This window comes from Hippocampus guttulatus, chromosome 5 (genome assembly GCF_054856545.1).
Source record: "Hippocampus guttulatus isolate MCC_2025c chromosome 5, RoL_Hgut_1.0, whole genome shotgun sequence".
NCBI lineage: Eukaryota > Metazoa > Chordata > Actinopteri > Syngnathiformes > Syngnathidae > Hippocampus > Hippocampus guttulatus.
In genome coordinates, this window is record NC_141265.1 from 1,390,709 (window position 1) to 1,414,627 (window position 23,919).

At 48.0% G+C, this 23,919-nt stretch overlaps 1 protein-coding gene across 2 annotated transcripts in view; it reads left to right on the forward strand.

The window, feature by feature from the left end:
- Positions 1-23,919, forward strand: part of antxr2a (ANTXR cell adhesion molecule 2a) — a 48,753-nt gene that overhangs the window by 7,929 nt on the left and 16,905 nt on the right. For both annotated transcript variants that reach the window (XM_086111677.1, XM_086111678.1), the window contains 13 exons: positions 124-205; positions 275-379; positions 480-548; positions 1,853-1,933; positions 3,995-4,055; positions 4,549-4,644; positions 5,698-5,767; positions 15,093-15,171; positions 15,945-16,040; positions 20,411-20,461; positions 21,390-21,479; positions 22,454-22,627; positions 22,705-22,785. In XM_086111677.1, coding sequence (XP_085967803.1) covers positions 124-205; positions 275-379; positions 480-548; positions 1,853-1,933; positions 3,995-4,055; positions 4,549-4,644; positions 5,698-5,767; positions 15,093-15,171; positions 15,945-16,040; positions 20,411-20,461; positions 21,390-21,479; positions 22,454-22,627; positions 22,705-22,785 — 1,135 coding nt within the window. The remainder of the gene's footprint in view (positions 1-123; positions 206-274; positions 380-479; positions 549-1,852; positions 1,934-3,994; positions 4,056-4,548; positions 4,645-5,697; positions 5,768-15,092; positions 15,172-15,944; positions 16,041-20,410; positions 20,462-21,389; positions 21,480-22,453; positions 22,628-22,704; positions 22,786-23,919) is intronic.

Below are 23,919 nucleotides of genomic sequence, written 5' to 3' on the forward strand. Positions count from 1 at the left end.
AGCATTCTTATGCTAGCACGTTAGCATTCCATGATTTCTGTGACAAAGCGGTGCCGCATTAGCGGACATTTAGCATAACCCCCCCCCCAAAAAAAATCACAACCACCTTTTTTGTCTTATAAGGTACGAAATCGAAGAAGGCCTGGAAAAGCTTCGTGCTGTCAATCCGGCCGGCGAAACATACATGCACGAAGGCATCAAAAAAGTGAGCGGACCTTTTGGCATGGAGCTGAGAGAAATAGACCTGAGTTTTTTGTGCTTTTTCACCCCATAGGCCACGGATCAGATCCAGAAGCAAGGTGTCAAGTCGTCAAGCATCATCCTGGCGCTGACGGACGGGAAGCTGGATGTGTTTGTTCATGACTTCACTGTCAAACAGGTATCCCTGGTCATATTCTTTTCCCTGGCTGAGATTTCGATTTTCAGGAATTTATGGTGTTTGGTTTTTGTGTGTGTGCGTGTGTTTGGGGGTCTTAAAGGCGGAGGAAGCACGGAAGTACGGCGCTCGCGTCTACTGCGTGGGGATCAAGGACTTTGATGAGCAGCAGGTGAGAGAACACTGAGCTCAATGCTAACATATAATGCAAAATGCCATAGACGAGCTAGAAAATAGCGTTGATGTCACTTGTTTTTCCAAACCTTTGAACAATGCCTTCTTTGCACACATGGGGCAGTGACCCATCCAAACAGAGCATACCACAATCCTCACGAGTGGGGTTGGGGTGGGGTGGACTTGTCTTGGCTGCAAAACAAAATGGCCCCTCTTGGGTGGCTGGAAAGCAGCATTGGCACCAGCTGTGTGCAAAAGTCCCTCCAGTAGATTTCATCCCTTGCGACTTGAGTGGCCTCCCTGACCCATTTTGATGCACCCCGCCCTGGCCTAAATGGGCTCAAATGACAGGATGCCACGTGAAATCATGAAGGCTTACTTTTGCTGCGTCCCACCGGGGCATCGCACGGAGGAGGAGCGAGATCAAGGTTTCATTCACTCGTGAGCTGAGGCGTTGCCTTCGTGGACGCTCGGAAATTCGACATTTTCCTCACACAGCGACTGGTGTACTACCTATGTTTACCGAAGCCACATAAGTGCTTTGTACCTACTGATACATCGACAGACCCGTGAACCTACCCACTGACCCACCTACGTAACTAACCCAACCAACTACTGAACACCTAACCAAAGCCTAATTGCCCAACGAGCTAGCCACAGTTCCTACTGAGCATCGGACCTACCTGTGCCTACTTGCAACCTACCTACTTACCTATCTACTTATTAACTAACCAACTACCTTAGCTACCTAAACAACTCACTTATTACCATCCTACATACCTAGCGAGCCACCGAGCTACTTGATATCTACTCTATCGACTGACCCAACTTGCCTTCTGAGCCAAACCTACCAACCTTGAACCCATCCAACTAACTACCGACATACTGAACGAAAACTAACCTAATCTACTGAACAAACGACCAACTCTTCGGCCTAGCGACTTACCTTTAGCTCTCATTGCGCATATATTCTTTTTAAGATATTGGACTAATTCACTGTCGGCACATTTACAAAGTAGCAAATCTTGATGGCTACTTTTGGCCAGCGTCGGCCCTCTGATGCGGCGTCCTGCCCTCAACACCCCCCACCCCCCTCCACCTCATAACCATGGCAACCGTTGGTAACCATCCGGCGCCTGCTAAATCCCAAACAAAGGCAACATTCGTCTCCCTCTGCGCCACCGTCGAGCGTTTGCCACAGTTGGGCCATCTGCTCCGTCGCCTGACGCTCGCCGGCGCCAAAGCCAAGGCTCCGTCCAGACTGGACCGCGCCGTTCTCAAACCTTTTCTCCTCCTTCGCAGCTCGTCGACATTGCCGACACCAAGGACCAGGTGTTTCCTGTCAAAGATGGCTTCCACGCGCTCAAAGGCATTGTCAATTCCGTAAGTGAGGCCTCCTCCTCCTCCTTCGTCTTCTTTTTCTTCTTCTTCTTCTTCTTCTCTCTCAGTTCCGGCGTTTTATTTAAAAGACGGAAACGGCTCATTTCCTGTCGCCGACTTCACTCGGGCTGCAAAAGGAAAAGCCTGCGTGAGGCGTCTCTCTCTCTCTCTCTCTCTCTGTCTCTCTCTCACACACTTGCACACAGACACACACACACACACACTTGCACACATCCACCAAGTTGGTTTACATGATGTGTGTAAGGCGAGGCCAGAAGGAACATCTGCTGGAGATGTTGCAGCTGTGTTTCGGCCAACGCACACTCATGCGCGCGCCACGCACGCACGGACGGACGGACGGACGGACGGACGGAGCTGCCACGTGTGCAGCCGGGAAGGACGCGAGGCCAAAACGCTTCTTTTCATTGTCACTAATGAAAGCAATCTGTGCACCTCTCATTGGAGCCAATTTCAAAGCGACAAGGTGTTATGATGTGGTCCGGGGTGAAAATGTCCACTAATAATCTAATCAGACGTAGTCAATAATCACTGTCATAACTTCATTGCCCGACAGCTTCAAAGCTGTCAAGCAATAAAGTTGATTGACAGCACCTTTTTTTTTTTGGGATCAAATGTAAACATTGGTAAATATAGACAAAATAGTCTGAACTTTCATGGCAATAGTTATAATGAATGTAATTTACTATATGTATTTTTTTAGATTACATTTAAAAAAAATACTCACTAAGTTTAAAAGTACTTAAGTTTGGTTGGTCACATTTTGCAAATGTAATTAAAAATAAGTTTTGGCAAGTTCAGGGAAGGGGAGGTTTCTGGCATGTTTAGGAATTTTCTTTTCTCGCCATTTTTTTTGTGAAGGTGAGTGATTTCTAGTTTTTTTAGGAAAGGAGGGATTGCAGGTAAATTTGGGATTGGTGCTTGGCTTGTTTCATAGTTTTTCTTTGTTTTGGGCATTTGCTGCGAAGTTTAGGGAAGGCCAGGGCACTGGCATATTTAGGAAAGGGAGGTCGCTAATATGTTAAGGGGAACAGTGAAATTGCATTATGTTTAGGGAAATTGGCTACATTGAAGTTTCCGGGGGGGGGGGGGGTGTTGCTGGCAAGCTTTTCTGGGGGATATATTTAGGAATGGGAGACCTGTTATGTTGTGGAAGTGGGGCGGCAAGGTTTGTGAAAAGGAAACCGTGGCATGTTTAGGAAAGTGGTTTTATATGAAAAGAAAGGGGGGTTGCTGAAAGAGCTAGGACGGGGAAATTGCTGATCAATTTCTAAAAGGGTAGAAAACTGCCAAGATTCGGAAATGGGGGTGTTTGCGAGCACATCTAGGAGAGCGGGGCTCTTTGGTCAATTTAGTCAATGCGAGATGGCCGGCATGTTGAGTCAAGTGGGTTGGCAAAGGGGGTGACTGCTGTTACGTTAAGGAAAGCGAGGTCGCTGCTAAGTATTCCTGACAAATGCAGTGGGAAGCTTCGACCTGACGGGAAACAAGGCTGACAGCTTTTGTCTTTATCTCCACTCTGTCAAGGAAGTCATTATCGGGGGATAAACGCAGCACTTCCTTTTTCCCGTGGCCTCTCTCCACAAATCGTCTTTTTTTTTTTTTTTTTTTTTTTGCAATGCATCCATATCCCGTTGTCACATTTATTTCCCACATTTGGCAGTAAATATTTGCCGCTCGTCAGATGGAAGCTGCGCGCAACCTGTACCGAAAGGTGCGAGCGTGCGTCCGATGCACTTTTTTTTTTCCCGAACCAGGCTCCATTTGCATACTTTGTCCTTTGTTGATTTATGGACTGGCGACAGTGGGACCCTCACAAGCCTCTTTATATGTTAATGTCGCATCCGCAGCCTTTTCAATACAAGCGGCGGATGTAATCGCCTCGCATAATTTGCCCATAAAAGCCGGCGTACCCCCAGCGCCCCCACCCAGTCGGATCCGTTTCTCAGGTGTTGCGCCTTCATCTGTTTTTCCCGAGCTGACCCGCTCGATAGGCAAGCGCCAACGTGCCGATAACGTGTCTCCGGCGTTCTTCTCTGTGTGCAGATTTTGAAGAGGTCCTGTACAGAGATCCTGAGTGTGGAGCCCTCCAGTGTTTGCGTCAACGGTGAGCGCATTTCAACCCAAGTGCCGGTGACGCCAATTCAGTAGCGCCCCCTGCAAAGTTGGGAAAAATTCAGCCTGCCATACTTGATGGTTAAGGCGAATTTTCTGAAAGTTACTTGCTGGTGCATTTAATAAAAGGTGGAAACCTGGAAAGTTTACAAAAGGCGAGTTTTGCTGCTACGTAATAGGAAAGTGGAAAATTTGAAAAAGCCGTCCGATGAAAGATGTTTTGCTTTGAAGTTGTTTTGGAACAACGACAAAAATCACCCCCCTGATGACCATTTCACAGATGGCCTCGAAAATTTGGTGGGCATGTCTATCCTAACAGGACAGATGGAAAAGTGTCAAAGACTCGTGCCTGAAATTGAACCGGAGGTCGGCCATTTTAATTTGAAGGGGACTATTTGGGCTATTTTGGGACTTGTATGTTCATGGTTTCCAACCAGGGAATCGTCCCAAACGCTCCTAAAACCTCCAAAATGTCCCCGCTGCAGAGTCGTTCGACATTGTGCTGCGGGGGAATGGCTTTGCGTTGGGCCGCAGCAGCGAGAGTGTGGTGTGCAGCTTCATCGTGGATCAGCAAACCTTCAGTAAGTGACTCCGGCATACCATGTACCGTCTTCGTGCCGTACCAAAAAAAAAAAAAAAGCCCAATAAATCAGCTGATTTTTGCCCGTTTTAAAGGTGCTAATATCGACTGATTGAATGGGCCGGTCGATTAATCGTCGGTGCCCAATCCCACACCGTACCATTAAAAAGGGTGAATATATCGTCTGATTTCAAGGGTTGTTCCCAAAAGCACACCGTCCCAAACCAACTTAATTTTTTTCAAGCATTATAAATAGCCAAGCGCTGTCCATTATGGATGAGTAAAAGACAAAACAAAATAAATAAGGTGACGCGAAAGTACAATATGTAGTGTGTGCAGGTCATCATCGAGCTTCTTATTTTGGCCTGCAATCTGTTTCCGGCACGTTTGGCTCATCTTCACAAACACTCGTTCGGTGCGTGCCAATGCCAACAAGTTATTTTCTGACTCTTGACTGAAATACTTGTGTGGCATATTTTCCCTGCTTTTTTTTTTAAGGCTCAACTTGTCGTCAGCAGATGTCCTCGTGCGTGTCCTTTCTCAGTTCCGTCGCCCACACGGGGGAAGGCCCGCCGTTCCCTCTCTTTTTTTGTTTTGGCTCCCCGCATGTGTTTCTGACGACCTTTTTGACGGAACGGACCATATTTTTAAATTACGGACGATGGATAAGCGGGGACAGGGTGGGCTGGGGGGGCGGGTCTTGACGGTTCTCGAACACGCGCTGCATATGCCGGGCAGATGCCACCGTCTTATCTGTCACCTCAGCAGTTGGAGGGCCAAACAAACGACCTCGGTGGCCGTAGACTCAAAGACACACACACACACACACACACACGTGCACAAGCACACACATACGCACGCGCACACACACACAAAATGGAGCAGTGATAGCGAAATGCCTCCACATGTGGGCAAGGAGAGCAGCAAGCAAACAACCAGACTAACCATACATACAAACAAAGCATGCCGGAATATTGACAGGCATTTATCTTCTTCCTTCTCAGTGCATCGTGACTGTATCGATTTTTTATTTTATTTTTTGCTTCCCGTCCAGATCACAAGCCGAGCGTCGTGCGTAACGACTACCTGCTCTGTCCGGCGCCCAAGCTCTACGATGTGGGACAGTAAGTACATTGCTGTGATGAATCTTTTTTTAAATTTTGGGCGTTGAAACTGTGTGAGCGCTAAGTTGTGAGTAATGTTGGTACGTAAATGAAACAGTCAAGGAAATTTTGGGCTTTTGGAGCCAATATAGCAAAACGGGAGGTGGCAGGAGATAAAATAACCTTTTCAAAATGAAATACAACATTTTCACGCCTCTGGGTTTTTTTCTTGTTGTTTTTGCTAACAGCAGAAGTGCTTGTGGGTCAATGCTGGATCAAAACAAACCTAAATTAAATATTTGTTCCTATTTATCCACCCCCCATTATTAAAAAAGAGAAAAATAATAATGAAAAACTAGATTTTTTTTTTTAATGGACAAAACTATCTGCTCGGTGGGTTTGAGTTCTTTAAATGGCATATTTTGAGGAAACTTTACTAATGGTTTTTATATCGTATATGCAGTCAGCCACATTGACCTGTTATAAATGTCAAGTCTCAAAACATGTACAGTATATGACATAAATAAAGAGAAAATACATGCTGTTCAAAGCTGCTCAAAATATGATTTTAAAAAAAACGAGTTTTGGGGGAGTATTGAAATATTCGGAAAACATTTTATCTATGCATCAATTCATAAGAGGACAGCGCACATAACGGGCACAAGTATTCAATGTGCTGTTAATATTCTTTCAATTTTTTGTGACATTGTGATTTTTGTCCTCTTAAACATAAAAAAGAAAAGTAAGAAAGAAAACAGACACGCGCACACCGTGAATGTCGTGTTATTCACAAAAAGCCGCTAAATTTACAGGAAGTCGCGTTTTTTCGTCTTTGTTGCGCATCGCCAAACTTGGCACAACACACATTTGACTGCAATCCAATCAGTCGCATACGATTGTAAGCGGCATTGCCCGATCATACTTATGCTTACCGTATATCTACTTAGCGTATAGTATTGCATGCTGATCCTCTGATTCGGAGACAAATGATTGGATCAAGGGGATTAATTGCAGCAAAGATATTTGTTTTGTGTTTCCAACACATGTTACACTTTTGATTGGAATATGTTTGTGCAGCGTTGGCGCTGAACCTGGAACCAAAACAATTTCGTTGTTGTCTTATGACAAATTTACGACTTTTTGACACTCAGTTCACCTTAGTACACCCAGTGGAATGCATGTAATTCCGTGTAAGATATAAAAATTCATCGTGCGTGAATTAAATGCTCAAAACTTTTAATTTATGGATATGTTTGTCATCTTACAATTTTACAATCAAATAAGGATAAATTGGTAATTTAGAACAATGTCATTTTATTTCATTTTAAATAAATGCTTTTTTTTAAATCTTAAAAAAAATCATATAAAAATAATACATATTTGTATATTTGATTTCCTATTTCCTCGAGATGCAAATTCAGCCGCCCCCAAAAGAATATATTTTCAATTTTGTTACGTGCGCACAAACATACAGGTTATATTTATCATGAAAATATAGCATTTGATTGGAAAAAGGATAAAGTACATATCTAATTGATCCCTCAATTGTATTGAATGCAAAATAAATGAGAGAGCGAAGGCCGAAGTGAGCGTGAATGTTTTTCCATCCAAAGGTGTGCTCCAATTTGCGCAAATCGAGTTGGCCGCGCACATCGGGTCAGCAGCCATTCGGGAGCCGCCTCCAAAGTTGAAGCCGCGGGACATTAAAGTAGCAAGCGAACATCTGCCGCCTCCGCCGCAGACGCCCGCCGCGTAGCTCGCGTCCGCTTCTCCTCGCTCGCTCGCCAAGCATGCCGTAAACCTTTTTTTTTTCTTTTTCCTGGGGCGCAGACATCTGTAAAGCTGCACTTGCCCGCCACGCCGCCGCCTGCCGCTTAATTAACTGATCGGCGGCCCCATTAAGGCGCTGACTAGTCGCGGGGCTGGCGCTAAGCACATCTGCTGATGGGCCTTGAAACAAGGTTGGGAGACAGATGACACCGACCCCTTTTGAATCCGCGACGTTACCTTGTTAGCTCTGCAGATGCTAACCACGGACGTTCAACCAGAGTCTTACACACAGATGAATTTCAGAGACAAACGCAGGCAACCGTGTCACAGTCATAGACGATGTGGAAAACCGCAAGGCTTTATCCCAAGCCAAATCATGATACCTTGATCCAGAACCAAATGACAATGCAGACAACCATATACTGTAGATTGTATTGATATCTCCATTAGCCGGAGCCAAATGCTGATGTACGCCTAGCTTTATCCCAAGCCAAATGACTATGCAGACCATCGCATAGAATGTATACTTTGGTCACGTGACGATGCAAAAGATGACATAGCTTTATCCAGAGCCAAATGAGTGCGAATGACTGCATAGCTTCACCCAGGTCCAAATTTGTGTGCATTTTATCCAACGCTAAATGACTATGAGAGCGACTGTATATTGTCACCTACTTACCGTTCTCTGAAGCCAAATTCCTATGTGGAAAACCTCATAGCTTTATTTGGATCCAAATGACTATGTGGGCATAGCTTTGGATGGAGCCAAATGTGGATGATCGATCGCATATCTTGTTTCAGTGTCAAATGCGAACGATCGCACATTTGCCTGTAAACTTTGACTCCAGTCATGTGAAGGAACAGCCCCATTTTCTCCCGCCCTTTTTCCCCTTCATCGCTTTTTCTGGTGACAAGATGTCAAATGGCAATACGTACAACAGCGTAGCTTTTTGCTACATCGCTTTATCCAGAGCTGATGGGCCCGTGTTTGTGTCGTTACAAGTTGCCCCCCCCCCCGTCCCCTTATTTGAAGCAGAGGCACTTCAAGTGTGATGCATGTAAGACACTCGTGAACGCTGTACCATCTGTGAAGAGTCCAAAGCGCACGTCCGTCAATCGGGAACATTCTGGAAGTTCTCCCAGCTGTCAGCAGAAGTCTCCGCCGAGTGACGCCTGCCGACGGCTCTCGCATATGCTCCGCCGTCAATTATTCAGCCTCCTCCATTTTCCCGTCTTTACGGGAAACTTTGGAAATCCATTAGCGCGCCCCCGATCCCTCGCCGTCGCATCCAGATGGACGCTATCGGCAAGGCGCAGCGGCTTCCGCGGCGTCCCGATCGTCTCCTGTCGCTTTCTTGACGGATCCCTCGACGAGTCCGCTTGCCCGCCATCGCTCAAAAACGCAAGCTTCCAGCTGTCGTCTTCTTCGTGGCTTCGGAGCCTTTCCCAGAAGTCTTTCGGCAGCAGGCGGGCTACACCCTGAACTACGCAAAGAGATCAAGAGTCTGAATTCAAGCTCACTTCAATTGAAAGCGCCTGCATGAAAGCGAACTGAATTTGGAATCAATCTACAATAAAGCACTTGGAAGTACAAAATCAGTCTACATTCAAGCATATCGACGCAGAAGGAGCTTTTCATATAGCTCACCTGAATTGAAACAGTCCGCAATAAAGCTCTCAGAGATTGGAAAGGATCCGCGTCGAAGTTCACCAAAATTGGAATGAAATTTGAAAGTTCTTTGCATGACAACTTCCCGTAATCAAAACATTCCACATTCATTCTTTTGCATGTTGAACCTCACCGAAATCGAAAAAGGACAAATTAAAGCGCTCAAAGCTCACGGCACTCGAAAGACATTGTTCAAATCTTATGGCACGAGCGCAATAATAATCAGAATACCGCGTTTAGACTTTTGCTTTGTTTGATTATAGATAAATATATCCATCCATCCATCCATCCATCTTCTACCGCTTATCCGGGGCCGGGTCGCGGGGGCAACAGCTTTAGCAGGGAAGCCCAGACTTCCCTCTCCCTAGCTACTTCTTCCAGCTCTCCCCGGGGGATTCCGAGGCGTTCCCAGGCCAGCTGGGTGACATAGTCACTCCAGCGTGTCCTGGGTCTTCCTCGGGGTCTCCTCCCAGTGGGACATGCCCGGAACACCTCACCAGGGAGGCGTTCAGGAGGCATCCGAATCAGATGCCCAAGCCACCTCATCTGGCTCCTCTCGATGTGGAGGAGAAGCGGCTCGACTCTGAGCCCCTCCCGGATGACCGAGCTTCTCACCTTATCTCTAAGGGAGAGCCCGGACACCCTGCGGAGAAAACTCATTTCGGCCGCTTGTATCCGGGATCTCGTTCTTTCGGTCACGACCCATAGCTCGTGACCATAGATGAGGGTTGGAACGTAGATCGACCGGTAAATTGAGAGCTTCGCCCTTCGGCTCAGCTCCTTCTTCACCACGACAGACCGATACAACGTCCGCATCACAGCAGACGCTGCACCGATCCGCCTGTCGATCTCTCGCTCCCTCCTGCCCTCACTCGTGAACAAGACCCCAAGATACTTAAACTCCTCCACTTGGGGCAAGATCTCTCCCCCGACCCGGAGGGGGCACTCCACCCTTTTCCGACTGAGGACCATGGTTTCAGATTTGGAGGTGCTGATTTTCATCCCAACCGCTTCACACTCGGCTGCGAAACGCTCCAGTGAGAGTTGGAGAGCCCCGTTTGAAGGAGCCAACAGCACCACATCATCTGCAAAAAGCAGGGATGCAATACTGAGGCCACCAAAACGGACGCCCTCAACGCTTCGGCTGCGCCTAGAAATTCTGTCCATAAAGATTATGAACAGAATCGGCGACAAAGGGCAGCCTTGGCGGAGTCCTACCCTCACTGGAAACGATTCCGACTTACTGCCGGCAATGCGAACCAAACTCTGACATCGGTGGTATAGTGACCGAATAGCCCGTATCAGGGGGTTCGGTACCCCATACCCACGAAGCACCCCCCACAGAACTCCCCGAGGGACACGGTCAAACGCCTTCTCCAAGTCCACAAAACACATGTAGACTGGTTGGGCGAATTCCCACATACCCTCGAGGACCCTGCTAAGGGTGTAGAGCTGGTCCACTGTTCCACGGCCGGGACGAAAACCACACTGCTCCTCCTCAATCTGAGGCTCGACTTCCTGACGGACCCTCCTCTCCAGCACCCCTGAATAGACCTTACCAGGGAGGCTGAGGAGTGTGATCCCTCTGTAGTTGGAACACACCCTCCGGTCCCCCTTTTTAAAAAGAGGGACTACCACCCCGGTCTGCCAATCCAGAGGCACTCTCCCCGTTGACCACGCGATGTTGCAGAGGCGTGTCAACCAGGACAGCCCCACAACATCCAGAGCCCTGAGGAACTCCGGGCGGATCTCATCCACCCCTGGGGCCCTGCCACCGAGGAGCTTTTTAACCACATCGGTGACTTCAACCACAGAGATAGGAGAGCCCACCTCAGGGTCCTCAGACTCTGCTTCCTCCAAGGAAGACGTGTTGGTGGAGTTGAGGAGGTCTTCGAAGTACTCTGCCCACCGGTTCACAACGTCCCGAGTCGAAGTCAGCAGTGCCCCATCCCCACTGTACACAGTGTTAGTGGTGCACTGCTTCCCCCTCCTGAGACGTCGGATGGTGGACCAGAATTTCCTCGAAGCCGTCCGGAAGTCGGCTTCCATGGCCTCACCGAACTCTTCCCACGCTCGGGTTTTTGCCTCGGCGACCACCGAAGCTGCGTTCCGCTTGGCCAGTCGATACCCGTCAGCTGCCTCTGGGGTCCCACAGGCCATAAAGGCTCGATAGGACTCCTTCTTCAGCTTGACGGCATCCCTTACTGCTGGTGTCCACCAGCGAGTACGAGGGTTGCCGCCACGACAGGCACCAACCACTTTACGGCCACAACTCAGATTGGCCGCCTCAACAATAGAGGCACGGAACATGGTCCACTCGGACTCAATGTCCCCCGTCTCCCCCGGAACATGGGAAAAGCTCTGTCGGAGGTGGGAGTTGAAACTCCTTCTGACAGGGGATTCCGCCAGACGCTCCCAACAAACCCTCACAATACGTTTGGGTCTGCCAGGACGGACCGGCATCTTTCCCCACCATCGGAGCCTACTCACCACCAGGTGGTGATCAGTTGACAGCTCCGCCCCTCTCTTCACCCGAGTGTCCAAAACATGCGGCCGCAAATCCGATGATACAACCACAAGGTCGATCATCGAACTACGGCCCAGGGTGTCCTGGTGCCAAGTGCACATATGGACACCCTTATGTTTGAACAAGGTGTTCGTTATGGACAGTCCGTGACGAGCACAGAAGTCCAATAACAAAACACCACTCGAGTTCTGATCGGGGGGGCCGTTCCTCCCAATCACGCCCCTCCAGGTCTCACTGTCATTGCCCACGTGAGCATTGAAGTCCCCCAGCAGAACAAGGGAGTCCCCAGCAGGAGTACTCTCCAGCACACCCTCCAAGGACTCCAAAAAGGGTGGGTATGCTGAGCTGCCGTTTGGTGCATATGCACAAACAACAGTCAGGACCCGTCCCCCCACCCGAAGGCGGAGGGAAGCAACCCTCTCGTCTACCGGTGTGAACCCCAATGTACAGGCACTGAGCCGGGGTGCAATGAGTATGCCCACACCTGCTCTGCGCCTCTCACCATGAGCAACTCCAGAGTGGAAGAGAGTCCAACCCCTCTCGAGAGAACTAGTACCAGAACCCAGGCTGTGTGTGGAGGCAAGTCCGACTATATCCAGTCGGAACTTCTCTACCTCACACACCAGCTCGGGCTCCTTCCCTGCCAGAGAGGTGACATTCCATGTCCCAAGAGCTAGCTTCTGCAGCCGAGGATCGGACCGCCAGGGTCCCCGCCTTTGGCTGCCGCCCAGCTCGCATTGCACCCGATCCCTTTGACCCCTCCCACGGGTGGTGAGACCATGAGAAGGAGGACCCACGTTGCCTCTTCGGGCTGAGCCCGGCCGGGCCCCATGGGTGTAGGCCCGGCCACCAGGCGCTCGCCAACGAGCCCCACCTCCAGGCCTGGCTCCAGAGGGGGGCCCCGGTGACCCGCGTCCGGGCAAGGGAAACTGAGTGCCATCGATTTTGTCTGTCATAAGGGGTTTTGTGAGCCGTGCTTTGTCTGGTCCCTCACCTAGGACCTGTTTGCCATGGGTGACCCTGCCAGGGGCATAAAGCCCCAGACAACTTAGCTCCTAGGATCATTGGGACACACAAACCCCTCCACCACGGTAAGGTGACGGCTCCCGGAGAGGAGATAAATATATCTGAAAATGAATTTATAATAATGGTTGTCTTTTTGTATTTTCCGTCAAGGACTTTGTACAGCCATACTGGTGTACGAACGACAATCATGATTATTACTTTCGTGATAATCAATGCTGCCGTTTTTCCAAATCCATTCATTGAACATGATGCATGTCCAAACATTAGAAGCGATTATCTTTGGATTTCATTCAGCATGTCCCGCATTTCACGTTGTCGAAGGAAAAATATGCTCTGCCGGTGACGCTCGCGTTTAGGATGTCCAGCTGTGACGGGAGGAGGTGGGGGGGTTGGGTGTTCATCAGTGTTTCTCGCATGGGAGCCCTCGTGTCTGATTTATAACCCAGCCCGCCATTATCACCCGTTTGGCTTAAATTGGCGAAATTGAGCTTCTGCCGTCACACCCAAAACGGAGAGCTCACATTTGCTTTGCACGCCACAGAGGAATGGACACCTTCGACACGCTTTAATATGCGCTGGATGGAGGCCAATTCCAAAATAAAAACTAGTCCATAAGAAGAACGAGCAAGCAAAAGGCGAGCACAACAAGTTTTATCCTCGATTCTATCAAACATACCAACATTTTTCTTTCGGTGTAGCAGGATGGTGAAATAATAAAATGCAGAATAGTTTCAACATGGATTATATCGAATCAAAATAAAAAAGCTGTGGTATGCAATTGGAGAAATTGAGGGGGAAAACAAAATTGAGATTGATTGATTGATTGATTTTTCCACATTGTTTAAGATGTTTAATATTGATAATGAGGTGAACATGGACAGTGATGATGCCAAAGCTTTTTAACCTTATAGAAACGTTTGCCGTTTATTTTGCTTCTGTATGTCGCTTCATTTGCATCCAAAAAGCTCCAAAAATCCGGATGTGGGTGTGGTGCGTGGCAAGTCCAAGGGCTTCTTGAGTTGGGCGGGGGTTGCGCGGCGTAATGGCCCGCAATTAGAACCCTAATGATGAACGGCACCGCAATTTCCATATGTCCATTACGGCCCGTCCAATTACCGCCGCCTTAATGAGAATTCCCCATCGCTCAGAAACGCCTCAAATCCTCCGCCTGACAAAAAAGGACCCGGTAGAAAAATGCGAAGGAGGAAGAAGGCGTGCCGTTTGGCGGCGAGGCCCCGGCCCGCCTGGCGTGCCGAATACTAACAAGGAGAGCTCTCTTTGCATTTGGATTTGGCCCGAGGCGGCCAATCCTCCCGTGGATCTCAACAGATGAGCGAACAGACCGTGTGTCCATTACCCCCCCATCAATATTCCGCCGCCTTGGCACCTTACCCCTTATTTACCTGCTAAATATTTAAGCAGCGCGCAGCATCCCAAGCCACCCCGCCCTCTGCTTCACAGTGCTCTCTGATGTTTTTTTTTTTTTTTTTTTTGCTCAACTTGTTGATGCCTCCCCTCTAGATTAATACTGCCTGCACAAGTAAAATGAGACTTCAAAATATCCCATTTGTATTCACTTTACTTTTTGTTCCATGGCCATTTGCAGATTTTTAAGCAATCTTTTCATTGTTTTTTGTTTTTTTTTTTAAAGTGTGAATTTGGAGTTGCATGTCTTCAGTGCAGTACCACATGATACCACAACATGCAGGGCAGCACTGAGCCCCACTGGAAGAAATGTCGCATTATATATATTTAAAAAAAAAAAAAAAGAGGCAGAGAGAATTGTTGCTGCTCCATGTGTGTTGAGTAGCAGTTTTTTGAAACTTTTGGAATTCCCATAACATTGGTAATAATTTTTGCTTGCCCAGTGTTCGTGGGGCATCGGCGAATCGCAGAAATCCAGCAATAATTGATGTTCCCTGGTAACTGCCATAGGACAAAAAGCCCACAAATACTTGCAAATTAAGTGTGGAATCGGGTAAAAAGTGAGTGTGTGTTTTTTTGTTTTTTTTTCCCCACCCCCCAAAAATCGAAGCACTGGCACTATTGGGACTGCTGTCCTTTTGAGATGGGCGTCTGTGAACTCATTTACACTTAGTACACATATTTTGCAATGTAAACATTTTAATCATTACAAAAAAAAGATTCATTTTGATAGAATTTCCTCATAGATTTTTTCACATTATTTTTTATTCAACGATAGTGCTGAGAATGTTCAACAATCTATTTTCCATGCTAAAACACATTTTTTTTGCTATTTGTCAGGTGGCGCTGAAAGGAATGTGAACTGTTCTTTTGTTTTTTTTTTGTTTTTTTGAAACATTTGAAGCATAGAATAATGTGTGTGTTCCCAGGAGCATGGACGTGCTTATCAGCTTAAACAACGGCAAGTCGTTCATATCCAGCGCGTATACCATCACCGCCTCCACTTGTGTGAGTATTTGCATGTAAACATCGATGCAATATGCAAACCCTTTAATGCAACATGAAACTTTTAGGAATAGCTGGTCAATAATAGGAACAAAAGTCAAGTCTACCTAGGAATGTAAAGTTGATCTCGGGCTAACTGAATTCATATGCTTTCATCCTGTTTACGGTCACTTGCCAAATTTAATGATGTCTAATCTTGCATCGCCCCCTGGTGGTTGGCTGACTTCTCCTCACAAGGGTCACGGGGCGTGCTGGAGCCTGTCCCAGCTGTCTTCGGGCAGTAGGCGGGGTACATTCACGCTCACACCTAGGGACAATTTAGAGTCTGCCATTATCCTGCCACGCATGTTTTGGGAATGTGGGAGGAAGCCGGAGTACCCGGAGAAAACCCATACAGGCCCGAGGAGAACATGCAAATTCCACACAGGGAGGAATCGAACCCTTCACCTGTGCACTGTGAGGTCGACGCACTAACCAGTCGACCATCGGCAGTAGCAAAAGTCCTCAATTAGATATGTAGTAGAGCCCGCATATGAAATAGAAAAAACAGGTTCATTTCATCATGGCTGCCAAAATTTGGAGCATGATTAAAATTGCATTAATTGTGCAGCCTTCGGTTGGTTTTACCAATTACATTGCTTTCTGACCAAAAAGCAGTGAACGTGACCTTTTTGTGGAGGAAAAAAAAAAAGACATTGACTTTGTGTGCTCATGTTTTTTGTCTTTTGTGACACCGGAAACTATGAAACAACAAATGGACTGCGATGTGTTTGCAGTCCAACGGTCTGGTGGTGATCATCGTGTTCCTGGTGCTTCTGGCTTTGGTGGCTCTGGCTCTCATGTGGTGGTTCTGGCCTCTCTGTTGCACTGTGGTGAGTGGAAACCCCCCCACAGAATTTGCCGACTGACGGCGTGAAAGTGGTTAAGGACCCCTTCAGCCCGCAATCATGTCCGTCTCGCCGTGAATGATAATTGTTGTTAGTGACGTTAATATGAAGAAGGACAATGGGGTAAAATGTTAGAAAATGTCAACCGGCGGGGCCAAAGGAGGTTTTAGGGTAATTTTCATATGGAAGTCTTTCACACTGAATCGCAACAACAATGCTATTCATACAGAAACAGTAACTTCAGAAAAAAATCATCTTTTTCAGGCAGTGTCAAAGGGGACTTTTGCTAAGTTTTTGCTAAGTTCCATCAGTCCTACCCTTCCATGTTGGTGCCTCTCATTCAAGAAAAGCCGAGTGACTTTCAGGACACAATTGCTGGGGTGACTTTGTACCCCCCCCAATCCGCATTGGTGCCGTTCACACAGATCATTGTGATGGGAAGCAAGAAGAAAAACTTGGGCTCTTTTTGAGGCGATGGAAATTCTTCGGGTCAGTAAGGTTTCCACCAAACAGTGACCTGGAAAAACAAAAAAACCCCACAAAACAAAACATGCTGACAGCTTCAGAGCGTTTTTTTTGTTTCTCCGTCCCTCACATTGTGACCGAAACGGTGCGAAGGACGGGATTAGCAAAGACACTAACAACAGGACAGCGTAGCGGCGGCTGCAAAGCCGACAAAAAGCATCACCAATCTCTGCGCTTATTATTAATCATGTTGGTCCCCCAGGTAGTGCCGTGACGCCGGTGTCTCGCAAACAAAAGATTTTGCTCGCAATCTGTCGCCGGCAGGCCGCTGCCATCTTTTAGTCGCCGTATCCGCTTCCTGTTTGAGCGTCTTTGTGTGCCGTTGCCCGGCGACGTCAGCGGCCAGCCGGCTGGGCTCCAAACGAGAGAGGCCATTTTGTTTCCTGTGTGCCGCTTTGATGTGGTAATTGTGTTCAACTTGTGCCTCAGCCAATCAGCTGTTGACAATTTGGGGCGAAAGCGCAGTTTGGCCCTCAAAGGCTAAACTCGGATTATGTGCTTGGTGTTTTGTCTTGGCCGCAATAAGATTCCTCGCTTTCAAGGTGGGTACCAGAGGCGGAAAGACAGCGTTGAACCAATTTGGCGATGCGTCAACTTCAGCACTGCAACGACAATTATGTCTTGAAGTTGATTCATTGCCATTCATTTGGTTTTTGGCCTTAACCGCACGGATGCTTCGCTGAAATCAACAGGTGGTTCGTGGGTGAGGCAAACTAGCAGCAGCACCACTTCAAGCATGTGGAAATATTTTGTTTGAGGAAGTGTCCTTGGCATATAGCGCATGAGTGGGCTGCTTTAAGTGGGGGGAAAAAAAAACTCCCCTGGGAGGAAACCGGAGTACCCGGAGAAAACCCACGCAAGCACGGGTAGAACATGCAAACTCCACACAGGAAGGCCGGAGCCAGAATCGAACCCTACACCTCTGCGCTGTGAAGAGGACACCCTAACCGGTCGACCACTGTCCCGCCTAACACCAGATCATTCATTTAACTTGTATGTTATGTATTTTTTTTTACCTTTCTGAGCTTTTGTTGCCATTCCGTTCTGTTACCACCATATACACTGAAAATACCGTCGATATCCATCCCACATTATCTGATCCGCTTACCCACCCTATAGTTATGGGACTGCTGCAGCCGTCGCAATCTGTAGGAAGAAAAAGCAGGACTGAAGAGGAATTCACATTCAGCAAAGTCATTCCCGGCTGTCTTCGGGCAGTAGATGGGGTACACCCTCAACTGGTTGCCAGTCAATCGCAGGGCACACAGAGACAAACAACTACAAGCATTCACACCCAGGGACAATTTAGAGCGATTGATTTACGTAACGTTTTTGCAATGTAAGAGGAGACCTGAGCCATTTGTTACTGTCAACAGGACCTGTGAATGGGGATTGAGAGAGCGGTTCTGAGCTCCGCCCAGTCCAGTCCATCCCTCGTAAGGAAGTTACATCTCGCAGCCCGCATTTTGGGAACCGTTCTCCTCACTTGCGTAGCTGTCATTTGTGTGCGAGCGCGGCCTCCTCCATTGTTCTCTTTGAGAGCGGCTTGTACTTTGTGCGAGAGTAAACTCAACATACCCTCGGGCCCTTTGGAAAACACTCGCAGCCACTTTAGAAAAATCCACAACAGATTAGCAGGGACGGGGGGCCGGGGGAGGGCATAGATGGCGCTCTTTTTTATTTTTATTTTTTTTTCCTTGCCACCAACGCAAAGCCCCTTCACCAGAAATGATCGACGTCACCTGGCGTGGCTGGAACCTGCAGGGACGGCGTCCAGCATGAGACGGAAGCATATTTTGGAGCGGCAACAAAGGCATTAAAATGTAAACCCCCTGCAGCATGTCTGGCCGCCGCCGTGTTTGTCTTGGTGCGGGGAGCTGCTGTCGCCTCGCACCCGGGGAACGCGGCACAAGAGGAGGGCCATGTGTGTCTTGTTAATATTTAAACCCCCCGCTCCTCCCCCGACCCTCTCCCCACCCTCACCCCACTTCCTTTATACCCCTCGCCAGCCTGCCTGGCTGCGGCGAGTCGGGATGAGACGCGAAATCCCGCCTCGGCGCCGAGCCAGCCGAGGGGGGTCACGCTCACAAGCTGCGGAGTGATGATTTTCTTTTGTTTGCCGTTTAGTTGGGGAAATGATCGTCAAAATGGCGCCGGAATCAAAGGCTCAATCTGCTGGGATCGCAATTTCAGATACTTTGGGAAATGTTTGATGAGTTGATAGCGGTATCGATGCCGTTTGTATGCGTTGCTGCTGCTCCGTGTGTGTTCAAGTTGTGGTGATTCGAAGGGTTCGCAATGAATGCAACGAATTTCCGTTTTGTTTTTTGATCCATCGATTAATTGACAAAATAATGACCCAGAATACATCTTTGTCAATCAATCATGGTAACTGTACTAATTTATTTATTAAAAAAAACATATCTGATTTATCAATATAATACATTCATTTGTTAAGGATGTTCGGCAGCATTTTTTTTGTGCTACTAACACTAAGTATCGATACCACTGAAAGTTTTGATACATACCTTTTCAATCAAGACAGTGACAGGTAATTGCGAACAAAGATTTTTTTCTTTCTGCCGCACGTGATGACGTGGTGTCAAACCGCCGCATGGTCATAAACATAATTGTTTTTTGCGTATTGACAGAGCTTGGCTGTTACAGACATTTACGATTTGGAGAATTCATTCCGTGCGTGTCGCTCGTCTTTTTATTGGATATTAATTAGGCGTCACATCTGTCCAGCAGGTATAGCCCGGATAAAGGCCCCGGTATTTATCCCACAATATGTCCCGAAAATCTGCTCGGGAGGAGCTAATCCGGCGAGCGTACGGCGACGGTGGGAACGGCGCCGGGCAGCGTATGGAGAGGTCGCCGGATTTGCAGACGAGCGTGTCAAAGAGGAATTCATTAAGCCTAATTGATGACTTTCGTTCATTATGCTAATGACTGCGCCGTCCGCGCTTTTTAAACGCGAAACGCGAAGCAGCTGTTTGCGTCGATGCTAACTTTCGTCGTTCGTTTGTTTGGAAAATTCTGTTTCCTGGTTTCCAGTCAAGGCTCTGGCTTTTAAAATAGGGTGAGCGAGAGAAAATTAAATAAGTCAAATTGATGTTGCTTCTTTGAAAATGCGGTGTGAGAAACAGCTGTTCGGGTCTCGCGTGTCCTCCGCATCAACAGGGGGCAGCGTTTTAGCGCTAGAGCACTTTTCCGCCGCTGGTGACTGAGCGCCTCAAGTACCGCAAACGCGACACAACGGGGGGACCTCCAACTCCTTCTCCTTCTTTTCCTCCTTTCAATTGGCCTCTTCCTAACCCTTCTTCTCATCCTCTTGTTTCTCTGAGCCTTTTTTCTTTCCTCCTCTTCCTCCAACTCCTCATTGTCCTTTTCCTCTTCCTCCTCATTCCACTCTCCCTTTTCCTTTTCCCCAGCTTCCTTTTTCCTGCTCAACTTTTCCCTCCTCCTCCTCCTCGGGTCTCCCATCTTATTGGAGTTAATTAACTCGTCAGGACTTCGGCCCACTCAGGCGCGCTGGACCTCGTCCAATTAATTGAAGACGCTTCCCCGCTGTCAACAAGTTGATGCTTCATTTTTCACTGGGGAGTGGCGGCGGGTGGTGGGGGGGGGGTGCTCATGTTGCAAAACAGGAACACTCATCAGAGTCAGCGGGAGCTGGGGGTAAGGTACGGAGAGGGCGTGTGTGGGGTCAGGGGGGGGGGTCTTTTTGACTCAGTGGCCTGTCAGCCGTCAAGCTCCCGTCACAACGCTGGTGGACATCATCTCCTGACAGACTTTCTGCTGACACTTTTTTTTTTCTCCCTATCCAGGTCATCAAAGACCCCCCGCCACCGCCACCCCCGTCAAGACCGCCGCCACCGGTGAGTACGCTCTCAAACGAGGGTTCTGCTTTCGAATTAGGGCTCCAAACAAATGTTGCAAGTGGCACGGTTTCATATTTGGGTTTCACAACAGGGTTAGGGTTTCAAATGAGGGTTGAAGGCCAAGGTTAACGTTTCAAGTTAGGGTGTTGAGCACATGTAGGGCTTTAAGATGAGTCTTTCAAGCCGCAGTTATGTTTTTAGGAGGGGCTTTCAAGACTGGGTCTCAAACAAGTGTTAAGATTTGAAGTGAGGTTTCAAATTTGTGTTAGGGTTTAAAGCCAGGCTTAAGGTTTCAAGTCATGTTAGAGTTTCAAATTACGGTTCAAAGACATGATATAGGTTTCAAATTTTCGATATTTTTCAAGGTAAGGTTTCAAGATGTTTCAGCCCTGGTTTATGGTTTGAATCAAGGGCTCAAAGAGGTCGGGTGAAGAAACATGTCAGGGTGTTCAGACAGAATGATGGTTTCAAGCAAAGGGTTGGGGTTTCAAAGTAGGGTTTTGACTCTGGTTTCAACTTTTACCTTCAAGCCTTGTTTTCCTTTTCAAGGTAGGCTTTTCGGGGTTTTGTGATCGTTTCAAATTAGACTTTCCATCCGTGGTTAGCATTTAAGGGGTAGGGTTTTAAAACAATTTGGGTTTCAGACAGGGACCTGATTTTGAAATTTGGGGTTTAAATGAATCGTTAAAGTCTTGGTTATTAGGTTTTCCAGGTAGGGCTTCAGCCTGCTCAGACTTTAAAACAAGGATGAAGATTTCAAAGTAAGGTTTTGAGATTCAGATTTCAAACCGGAGATAAGGTTTCAAGCCTGTGTTAGGCTTCGACTTTGTTGGGTTTTTGAAACAGGAGTTATGTTTTTCAAATCAGGCTCTGGAACCTGTGAGACAAGGCCAGGATATTTCAAATGTTGCCGTTTCCCTTTCAGGAGCCCGAGCCGGCCGGCAAGAAGAAATGGCCCACCGTGGACGCCTCCTACTACGGAGGAAGAGGAGCGGGAGGCATCAAACGCATGGAGGTCAAACGGCTTCTGACTCGTCCTCCTCCTGTTCCTCTCCTCTTGCTCATCCTCATTCTCCTCCCTTCCTCATCGGCATTTGGTTCTTACTCCTCCTTCCATCTTGATCTGCGTCCTCTTCTTCCTTCTCCTCCTGCCCTCTTCTAAAAGTCACACGGTCGCCTTGGAATGCGACGTGTTGTCGTGTAAACGCAAAGCGGGTCAACAGAAAAGCGCTTACATTCTTTTTTTTTTTTTTTTTTTAAATGCGACATTGCCATCCGTCCGTCCGTTTTCCCATCTGTCAATCTGCGCCTTGACAACGCTAACGTGACAGGCTGTCCTTCATCGTCCCGTCGTGATGCCGTCACGTCATCTTCGCTGTCAACATGTCCGCCATCCTTACCGCCGTACCCCCCCCCCCCCCCCCCCTCTCGACCCCCACCCCACATCATCTGTAAATCATCACAGGGATTTCCCAGCATCCTCGAGGAGTTTTAAGCGTAGCCTCTTGATTAGCCTTGTCAGGCCACGTCCTCGCTTCAAAAAGAAACCCTCACCCCACCCACCGCCAAGGCCTCAAACATCTACCTTTAAAAGCTTTTCAACAGTCCTAGTTTTCATAAAGATTTGCTCACAAAAGTACAAAATTTGTGCACACAGTTGCATTCTGGTATCCGTTATCTTGCAATTAGAACATATGTGGTCACAAAAAGGCTACGAAAATAGGGCAGCACGGCGGTTAACTGGTTAGCACGTCCGCCTCACAGCGCAACGGTCCGGGGGTTCAATTCTGGGCCCCGGCTTTGCTGCGTGGCTTTTCTCCGGGTAGGCCGGTGTCCTCCTGCATTCCAGAAACATACTTGGTAGGTTAGTGGAACGCTGTAAATTGTCGCTAGGCGTGATCGCGGCTCATTTGGTCGTCTCTGCAAGCAGCCAAAACAAAAACCCAAAAAAACTGATGCCGTCCCGCCCGCCCTACCTGGTCTGCGCAGGTGCGCTGGGGTGAGAAGGGCTCCACGGAAGAGGGCGCCCGTCTGGAGAAGGCCAAGAACGCCGTGGTGTCCATGCCCGAGGATGCCGAGGAGCCCATGGTCAAGCGGCCCTCATCCAGGCCCGCCGCCGCCTCCTTCCACGGCACCGAGCGCAAGTGGTACACGCCCATCAAGGTGAAGCGTCTAAAGCTGCGCTTTGGCATTCAGCCTTAGAGCTCGACGGCAAGGGTTTAACGCTCCATGTCCACCAGGGTCGTCTGGACGCTTTGTGGGCGCTGATGCGACGGCAGTACGACCGAGTGTCCCTCATGAGGCCCACCTCTGATGATAAGGTATGTGGGCGGGTCTTTGAATGGCAAAAATGTCATCCGAGTTAGCTTGTTTGCATAAACACACTAAGGGTGGAAATCATTTTACAAAATGCTGATGTAATTATAATGCTGAAATGAATGAATTCAGGTCAGATAGATCAACAAAAAAAAGCCAGCAGGGAGTGAGTGACTCAGCTGTGTGGCCGGACAATTTCTTCTCTCCTAGAATTGAATGCAACAGTAAATAAATTCTGAAGGAGTGAAGCAAAACAGATCAATCAACAAAACCACAACTAAAAACGTGCAGATTAAAAAGAAGAGACAACAGTCGTAAATGACACGGGTGAATATGACCCAACAACATAGCAGAGAAGTTAAAAAGTGGCAGAAATGAGAAGGGAATCTCCTGCCATTGTGGTAAAAAACTAAAGACATAGCCCCCAAAATCCCATCGAAGCAAAAAAAAAAAAAAAAAGACACACTTAACCAGATGGCCTTCTTGAATGTCAGAGCGAGACATTAAACAAAACAAACGGCAGCAGCCGCTTCGATCGTCCTTTCTTTTTCGTGTAAAAATCACTTGGGTGGCAAAACAGAAAATCCTTCGGGTCTCTTTGTGATATGATCGTGAAATGAAATTTCAATTTTTGTGAGTCCACGATAATCTTTCGTGGAGAAGTAGAGCCTGTGCAAAAACGATCCTGTTTCATTGCCGCCTCCCGCTTGCTTCATTCTCATGCGCGTCGCCTCACCAAAATCGCGAGGGAACGCGTCAGGATCAAACGGGCAGCGGATTGATGGGAGGTCGGAAACGGACCTCTTGCTGCTCATCCAAGACCTTTCACTTGCAATCCAAACGGGAAAGAAACAAAGCAACAGGTTACAAAATTTAAAAAAAAAAGAAAAAAAAGAAAAGACAACCGCCTCAAGGACCCACCCAGTGGGGAGCGGGTTCAGTCCGACTCCACTTAGTCAGCTGTGGGTGGTTGCCCTTTCTAAAGGGGAGGGGGGGTGGGGAGTACACAATTTGAGTTCAACTCTCTCTTGTGTCACCTGTCTCGAGTCGCTCAAACGCGATCAAAGCGCCAGGAGTCAGAAGGCGGCGAGGGCGGACAATGATGAATATTTTAACGAATGTTTCCCGGGACTTTTACT